We start from the raw sequence: 9,323 nt of genomic DNA, 5'->3' as shown, positions 1-9,323 counted from the left end.
GTGTAGCAAGGCGTAGCAGAGTAAGTGCTGGATATAGTTGCAAGAAGGCTATGGAAACATGGAACACGTGCATATAGAAATTATCATCAAAAACACGGAGAAAAGCCTTGCGAGAAGTTGCAGTAACCCTCATCTGGCTCTTCAGCAGGGTTTGGGGCATTCCCAGCTGCCACACCTCTGTGAAAAAGGGATTGGGAGCAGCTTCCCCGCTAACGCCCTTCCAAGTGCGGCGGCTCTACGATCTAAGAATCTGCTTTCTGTTAGGAAAAACTATAAAACTTTCAACAAAAGATGAAAAACATACCTCGCGTTGGCATAAAAGCAGGAGATTTCCTTGGAGGAAGGAGTGGCATACTGAAAATTCCCTGGAAAGTAGAATGCAGAAAGAATAACCGCCAGTGGCAGCAAGCTCTGACTATCAGCAAATACAAGGGTTATAAAGCTAACAACAACAACAAAAGAAATCCCTCCAAAATGTGCACATGTGTACAAGCCAGACTCAATACTTCCTTAAAACTAATGATTGGGCCTTAAATCATTTACAATCAATGAAGTACTCTCTTACTTTTATTTCCCACTTTAGTTCTTGAAATTTGGCATCTGTTGAATCCTGTATTAAGGCTTTTTCCAAATGCAAGACCTGGGGAATTTTGTTAACAGTGCAATAAAAATAACTTCATAGCGTTACAGGGAAACATTAAAGCCTCTTTGTGTGTGTGTGTGTGTGCGTGTGTGTGCTGCTCTTTCCTTTTTTTTTTTTTCAAAAAAAATACAGACATTGTTTCTTTAAAAGTCTCCATCTGCAAATCCCATTAGATGTGCATATAAGGTTTCGGATGATTAATAGGTGCCTGCTTTGCTTTGGTTGGAGGGAGCGGGTGTGTGTACGTTAACCCCTCCCTCCCCTCTCTCACATTTCACTTCACAAACTTGTCACTCTCTCCCCAGCACAGTATTTAAAAAGTGTTTCACTCATGTCCAGCACTTCACAAGGAAGCGAGCTTCAGGCCTTGGGAAATAATTCAGGGCAATCACTGCCTAGGTCTGGTTACTCTTTTCCAGTCGGGACAATGAAGACTTTTAGAAGAGTTCCCAAAATAACAAGTCTGCAACAGCCCCAAACCCACAAACAAACTGTTGTTTAGAGAGGAAATCTATCCCGTAACATTGGAAAATTTCCCCTCTTCCGATTGTGAAGCCTGAGCTGCAACCAGCCCCGAGCATCGGAGCGTGGACGGCGCTGGAGGCGAATGGATCCCACCATCAGCAGCTGCATGCGCGGTCCCCAGGCTCCAGCCCCGCTCTGGGGGTGCCTGCGGAGCACCCGTGCGGATGTCCCCACATCTGCAGGGCTGAGCCACTACCCGCCGGCACCCTTCTCCTTCCATCAAAAGTCAGATTTTGCTGCCTACTCTGATTTCTCAGCCTCCTGCCTGGTGACGGCTCCGCAGAGCTTCCCGCCCGAGGAGCAGCACCCTTCTTTCCACCACCCCGACTGGCACCAAGCGGCAAGCGAAGCCCGAAGACGGCTGAATCCGGGACTGGCCTTGGCTTCTGGGGAGTCAGAAGGCGGCAGCCCAAACCTGGTGAGCGCGGCGATGGGCATGAATGAAGAGTATGAGGCGCCGGTAAGCGCTGTGATCGAGACAGAGAAGAAGACATCCAAAAGAAAAAAGGAAAACTCAGGTAGGTGGCGTGAAAGCAGGGATGTGGGATGGTACGGGCTGTAGCATGAGAGCACCTACAAGATTAGAACTAGAGCTGATGAAGAAAGCATTTTGTAATTCTTGACTAGGGAACCCGCACAATAACACCATCGAAACGAAGTTGCTTGTTCCTTGATGACCTCCGGTGTTTGTTTCACTCCTGCAGGTCTTGTTAACTGACTGAGGTGTTTTATGCACCGGCACATGGCAAACTTGCTGTAACTAAGCAGGAATCACAAGGTGCGTGGACACTGAGCTCAGAGTCCTAGGCTGTGGAGTTGCATCTTGGATACCTGCCATTTGCCCAAGTGTGAGAGAACGGGAGTCAAAGGGCAAAGATCCCTCATCTTCAGCTGCCTGGGCCAGCTGGAAATACAGCACCGGGGTTTTGACATCTCAGTTCATAGCATGAGACGCACCAAAGTCTCCCTTTAGATACGAATTCTGTTTGGCCTCACTGAAAATTGAATGTTTTTATTGCAAAACGGGAGATACCAAAAGCTTGCCCATCCGTTCAATGTCTAACCATGTGGAAAACAATGTAGATGGGTTTCATTGCGTCATCCTAGTTAGCAAAACTCTTTCTACAGTACCATATTCAAGAGTTTCAGGTGTATAACCTCTGATTTGCTGCTATTTCAAATCCAGAAATGCAAAATATGCATAAAGTTGTTTTCCCCTAAGGAAGTTGTTCAAAAATACGACATTTATATGCATTCATTTGCTATAGTATTCATTTACAAACCAGTGTGCTTTTCCCCACAGCATTGTTATGAAGCAGGGATTATTTTCCAGCATCCCTATTTTATGGTTAGAGAATTGAGACACAGAGACATTTATTTGATGTAAAAATAATAAAAAAGCTTGTCAATCCTTAAAACTTTCTTTGAAGCAGGGATAGATTCAGAACAGTCAGAGAACAGCTTTGTTGTGGCAATAGCAACAGTGGTCTACTACAAACACGCATATATGAACGCACACACCCCCTTCCCTTCCTCTACAAGCTTTAATTATTTAGATGCTATATTCAGTCCTGACTTCCCAGGCTCAGCAAATGGCCTGAAGACAGCAGATAGCCTAGGGTGAGCTTTCACAGCTGCCCCTGCAGCCCTGCCACAAGCCACAGCTATTAGCATTCACAAATCTTTTTCTTGCAGAGGGCTCCAAGTATTCAATACTGTACAACCTAGCAAATAATTTATAGAAATGCCTTTGTAATTACAGCATTAAAGAGGCCAGAAGGCTTTGTAATGACTTCGGGTTTAATACATCTGTCATATACTACAAAGTAAAAAAACATAAGTCGATCAGTAAGGAAACTCCAAAGCTCTAAATTAATCTTTGAAACCAAAAGATAAGCATTAAAACTTTAGTGAAAGTCACTTTAGAAGTGAACTAATTTTCAGGTGAAAGTTGGGTCTAAATAAACACTTTACTCTGTTTTTTTTTTCATGCTAAATGTTTTTTAGAATCACCAGTTGCAGATAGTCTGGATATCCCAACCTTCTCACCACATAAGCTGAAGAATAAGGCAGCAAAAAATAAATAAAATAGTAGACACCTTTACTATTATGGGAATGAAATAATACAGAACGTTAATCAGAAAGTGGTGCATAATTACTCCCTTCCTTAACCACAAATGGATGTATGCTGTTGACTTTCAGCCATTGACTGAAGAATTCTGGGGGAGAAAAAACAAGGGGAAAATGTGTAGAGCAGAGCTGAATTCTGGCCTGCCATTCTTTCTCCCTCATGCCACTGACTAAAGAGGGTTTTCTAGGCTTGCAATACCCATTTACAGTCACGGAGGTGTAAAAAGCAATACGTAAGAGCAAACAGCAGCAGGTAGTAGCTGAAAACTTGAGGAAGACAGAAAAGGAGAGCACAGGCAGGTCCCTGGGCAATGTAAAGGGACAGATCTTCATCTGTCCCAGCCCCTGTGCACACCCTCTGCCGAAGGGTGCACATCTCATCCTTCCAGGAGGTGCTCGCTGAAGTAACTGCTGGTTACTTTATCATCAGCTGCCAAACGAATCAGCTATTCATGAAGTCACTTCACTTGGCCAACGTTCCTGAGAGCTTTCAGATTTTTATGTTCCATGACAGCAAAATCCATCTTACCACTTGATTTAACCACTTCCAATAAATATGCCCTCAAAGTCTTTAGTATGGGGAAAAAGTAACGTTGTGCAGATGCTTCAGATTTTTATTACACTTTCTTCTACTAAGGAAAAAATTGCAAGCGCTGGCAAGAGTTTGCAGGACAACAAACACCACGTGCCTTGCTCAGGGCTGTGGATCACCACAAGCATTACCAAGCAGGCAGCATCCTGTGTTACAGGCATTAGTCAGTCCCATGCTTCCAGGTTTAAGCTGCTGTGAGTGATACAAACACCATCTCTGGTGCCCAAATCCTGCACATGCACAGCGCAGAGTCCTTGTGCCTTCCTTGAAAGCACTTTTTACCAGCCAGCCATAAGACTCTCTACCTTATGTCCCTGCAATGCCATGTGGGGCAGAGCATGCTCTGGTCCCACAGACATTTAGCCATTTAAAATGATTCATATAATTAATTAGAGGTGAAGAGCAGTGATACCCTTAGAGAGGGTGTCCTTTGCAGAGGGGCAAGCAGTGAACTCCCATTTGTATCCAGCATGGGATCCATGCTTCAACTCTTGCATCGCCACTGCCCTCCCCAAAGCCCCATTTGTTTTGGGGAATGCAGTGAGGCTGGTGTTTGGTGAGAGATTGGCACCAAGAGGATCGGGAGCCAAAACAATCCTGATGTCCCTGCCCATGGCAGGGGGGTTGGAATTAGACGGTCTTTAAGGTGCCTTCCAACCCAAACCATTTTATGATTCTATGTAAACAGGACTAATTGCCTCGAAACGGAGGGCAGTACAGCTGCAGCACGTGGTGCACTGCACATCATCACAAACTTGAGCTATATGCAATTTCTGTTTCTGGTGGGCAGAGCTAAGATCAGATAAGTCACAAAGTCTTCAGCCACACCAATTTTTTCATCAAGGAAAAGGACACCTAGAAGATGCTCATTTCATGCTCATTGCTACTACTTTCTATACCATTTCTATGTAGAAACAGTATGTGCCAGGATGTGTGGTAATACTAGGACATGTGAAACTTCATTGCACACTAATTACACACAAGAATTAAGTAATTAGCACCCAATATAACAAAAACATTACTAACTCGTTCCATGTGGGGAGTGTAGCCAATTGCAGGAGCAAAAGAGGAAGGAGAAGAGGCCAGGAACTTATAACACCAACTGCCTGAAAGACTGGCACAGCTTGGGTTTTGCTCACAAAGCAAGGGTGCTGCAAGGAGATTCTTCACAAGCATTTCTTTAAAAAACAGGAGAACATAATAATAATAATAACAACAACAACAATAATAATAACAACAATAATAATAATAATAAAAAAAGACTGCCACCATCTCAGGCAAAGTCAGTTTGTGTTCACTTTTTGGCATAATTGGTGCCGCATCCCTTTGGCTATGGCTTGAAATTTAGCTTTAGAAACACAGCTCCTAACCCCAGGGATGGTTCTGAAGCCAGTCACACTAGTGCCAGCTCTCCTTCTGGTGGTTGTTCAGCACGGACTTGAAGCAGATAGGTGCCTGCAGCTCTGTGCACAGACACTGGCTCTCTGGAGTTGCTCATTTTCCCACATTCTCCCCTCCCAGTGTTCCCAGGCCGTGTGCTTCCCACCCAGGGTGCTTCCTCAGCAGCTTCACCCTACCCCTTGCACCACAGGAGGTCACCGTGCACCCACTGCACAGCGCCCATCCTGCACGAAGTTGCCTAGCAGTCTGCAAAGCCAAAACTGGGGGAGTGATAATGCATGTGTATGGAGCAAAAGAGGGGAGGAAGGAAATTATTGATAGCGCTGCGTAGATGCAAGGAGAGCTCCTATCCTATGGCTGCTCACTGCAGACCTTGCAGACCCAGCCTGCGCTCCTGTGCTTTAGGAGCTCATCGTCCCGCCTTCACCCCTTAAACCAAAATGCTGACAACACCGTGCTGAGCTCAGGGGGCACAACTTTTACACCTGATCTCTGCAATGCACGTGCTCGCACGGGTCAAGGTTACTGCAAATTCTCTGTGCTTGCCCCTTAGAAAACCAGAACTCGAGCAACAAAGCAGAAAGCAGCAGCAAGTCACGGAAGGAAAGGACGGCTTTCACAAAGGAGCAGCTACGGGAGCTGGAGGCTGAATTTGCCCACCACAACTACTTGACAAGGCTCAGGAGATACGAGATAGCTGTGAACCTGGACCTCACCGAAAGACAAGTACTTCCCCAACCCCTTCCTCCCCACCTTCTTCCCCCCCCATAACTTCTCCCTGAAGCTATAAAGCAGACTGGTTACTCAAGGGGGTATAATGCAACAACACAGAGGTATTTTAATACAAAACTTCCATGGTCTTTTGAAACACAAGTTAAAAAATCCTGTAAGTTTAGCGGAGGCAGATATTTCTCCCCTCTCACTGGGATCTCAGTCAGGGTTTCCTTATCAAACTTGGTGCAGAGGAATTGCTCAGTTAAATGAAGGTGATTGCAATTCCTGAAGGATTAGACTGGTTGGGGTGGATGTTAAAAGGTGCACTGTACCCATTGGAGTGGCATGTATAGCTGACAAAGATACCAGGCAAAGCACTTGTGCTACCTCTGCTGGTCTCAGCAACATCCTCCTGGAACAGCTTAGAAAGAACTGTTCCTGCCTTTGTTAGAGGGAGAGCACTTAAGCTTATGAGGTTCTTTCCAATTTTTCTTCCAGAATTTCACGAAACACCTCTGTTGATATGTATGCATAGGTCTGCTGAGACAGCTCAGCCTGAGGTCATAATTTATCATCTGCTTTCCATCACCCAGGTCAAAGTATGGTTTCAAAACAGAAGAATGAAGTGGAAACGCGTTAAGGGGGGACAGCCCGTGTCCCCCCACGAACACGACACAGAGGACATGGACTCTGCTGCCTCCCCCAGCTCTGACTAGTTCCTGCAACAGCAAGAAGAGCACGGGGAGAGGAACTGGACAGAGAGCAGGCACGACAGTGCCATGGGTCAGCTACGGCACCGTGCCATGGCCCCGCCTGCAAAACCCGTGGTGCTGAGCCTTCGAAAGGATGCTGTAGCTGGCAGAGGCAATCAAAGGGCACAGGGAGAAAAAAGCCAAAGGAGAGCAGGACTTTGATTTTCATCTGAATGAATCTAGCTCTCTGGACATGTCTCGCTGCCACGGGTCTACCTTCAGAATAAAAGCTAAGAACCACTGTATATAAAGCAGGAGTAATGTTGCTTAGGCTCTCGAACACTTAGAAAATACAGGCTATCAGGCAGAAAGAAAGGGTCCAGCTGGTGACAATGCAGCTGTGTTGTCATCCAGCCTCTCCCTGGCCACTTCTACTCATTCTGCACTTGGACTTGGCAAGGCACGTTCTGTTCTCCCTGTACCTTCCTCTAAGAGAAATGAGTGCTTTGATGAACTGTAACCAGAACTAAAACCAGTTCTGGTTTGGGACCAGAACTATACACACAATTCTGCTGACCAGCCTGAGGAGAGCTGGCTTACCACTCACAGCCCGAGAGGACAGGTGCCTTGCTGATAGTAGCGATTTGCAGAGGGACATTTCTTCCAGACCTACTGTAAATCCTGAAATCAAATTCCTAGATATCCCAGATATTCCCAGATTTAAGCCTGAAATGTTTTTTTCAAAGCAGCTATCACCAACTATCACAGAAGGTTCTCTGAATGCGATAGCTTTCACTGTTTTATTTTCCCCATTCACGTCTGTTTAAATGCAGGAAAACTGCTCCTTAGTGCTGCATTTCTTTTGCATTTAGGAAATCCCTCTGGATACCCAGTTTTCCTTGTGAATCCAGGATTGTCAGGAGAAGCAGAAAATGTTTTCTGGAGTGATTTAGCCAAGTTTTCTATCTACAAATTCTTGTTTCATTTTCCATTGGAGACAAAACTTTCTTCAGAATAAACATGCACATGTGTATATTTAAACTGCATACAAATACATCCGTTAATCCAGGTATCACGTGGATTTAGACTTACTACTTAGACTTCTAAATCAATATCTGCTTATGAAGTTTACAGTTATGTGACCAACTTAGCCCTTTTTGCAAACTGTCTATGAATAGGCTATTTTTGTGATTTTTCTTTGTTAATGTTTGCAACCGATCAGATATGCCATACAAATGAAAAGTAGCTGTGCTCTTCAAAACATGCCGACTTCTTGTGTCTTTTCTGTCCTTCCATTTTGGTTTCAGTTTGTGTTTGATTACCTCCACCTTTGAAGGGGTTTGACCAACCCCAAGACACTTTACTGGAGATCTTTAAAGCCACTAAAGCTGACACAGCCAGCTGCCCCTATTTCTTGTGTAAAGAGAAGGTAAAAGCAGCTTTCCAGTACAGGATCACAAACTGCCATGGCACCATCAGATATCTGAACACCACTTCCACTTGAAATTGCCCCCCTTCCAACCAAAACATGTAATACCACAAATTATGAAGTTCTAGAAAAGCATAGTGTCTGCTGCCATTTCTTTTGTCTTTTTGGTTAATGTGTTCCAATGCAATTTTTCCATATTTTAAACAGAATTTTCCAATGGCATACCATATAACGGCTATTGAGAATACCAAAATTTGTGCTTAAATATTTGAAAAGTAATCACAGCTTGCAGCTGTGGCATCCTGTTATACTATCTTCCCTTCACCTTACTCTGAACTGCTGTTAGGCTTTAGCATGGTCTGAAGATATGCTGGGTATAAAGCTGCATAGCTGCATGATATACTTGTAAAGTAAACCATGGTTGTCCCACTTGTAAAAGGCCTCAAAGTAGATTAATAAGAATATTTCTTTTGTAACAGATGCTGGATTCTTTTCAAAGAACTGAGAATTACTGTATCTAGCAGGAAAATCGGAGTTGGAGCTGGTGATGCTTTCTTTTAATGCAAACTAATGGTAAATAATAAGATAAACTAATTACAAGCGTACTTTTCCTCTCTGGGGGCTATATCTATTTGATATAATCTTCAGATCTTCACAGAAAGGTGAAGAAAGCTACAGAAGCAGCTTCTTTGGGGATGAAAACTTCTGGGCTCTTGGCTACCAACATAAACTAAAGTCAGAAAGAAGGGTAATAAATCTTCCCTCTCGCTGAAGCTGCTAACAGCAGCTTATTGCATTATTGCATCCTAATTCACTTAAAAGCAAGTCAATGGGACCTCACTTGGTACCCAGAACTACAGCTTGGACACAGTTCTTGTGCTGGCTGTGGGGCTGTAAGGCACAAGCCACCTGTGAGAGCATTTTACATTAGGCGGTTTCCACATCAAACCATCTGCTTGTCCTGAGCCCTGGGTACTTCGGGAAAGAGAGCTTTGCTCCCGACATCAAAGCCTCTGACCCCTGAACCCTCGGTGCCAAGAAGCTCTCAGACAAAGTCTGTCAGGGAGCAAAATCTCTGACCTGCAATTATTTCTCCCAGAAATCCACCCGGGTTTTATTCTCCTCGCGGAAGGGAAGACAGCTACCTGGGGATGTCTGACGATGCTTCCCATGCCTGACTCGCAATAAATCTCTCAC

The 9,323-nt window shown here is 44.6% G+C and overlaps 1 protein-coding gene across 1 annotated transcript; it reads left to right on the top strand.

Annotated features, from left to right (window-relative positions):
• Window positions 1-932: 932 nt before the first annotated feature.
• On the top strand, window positions 933-7,432 carry MEOX1 (mesenchyme homeobox 1). The gene is made up of 3 exons (XM_032202720.1): window positions 933-1,686; window positions 5,845-6,017; window positions 6,599-7,432. Exons 1-3 carry the CDS (start codon window positions 1,251-1,253, stop codon window positions 6,719-6,721), a joined length of 732 nt encoding a protein of 243 aa, XP_032058611.1. The 5' UTR covers window positions 933-1,250; the 3' UTR covers window positions 6,722-7,432.
• Window positions 7,433-9,323: the final 1,891 nt, after the last annotated feature.

The sequence above is a fragment of the Aythya fuligula genome, chromosome 24 (assembly GCF_009819795.1).
Source record: "Aythya fuligula isolate bAytFul2 chromosome 24, bAytFul2.pri, whole genome shotgun sequence".
Taxonomy (NCBI): domain Eukaryota; kingdom Metazoa; phylum Chordata; class Aves; order Anseriformes; family Anatidae; genus Aythya; species Aythya fuligula.
This window is presented reverse-complemented; position numbering and strand designations above follow the sequence as displayed.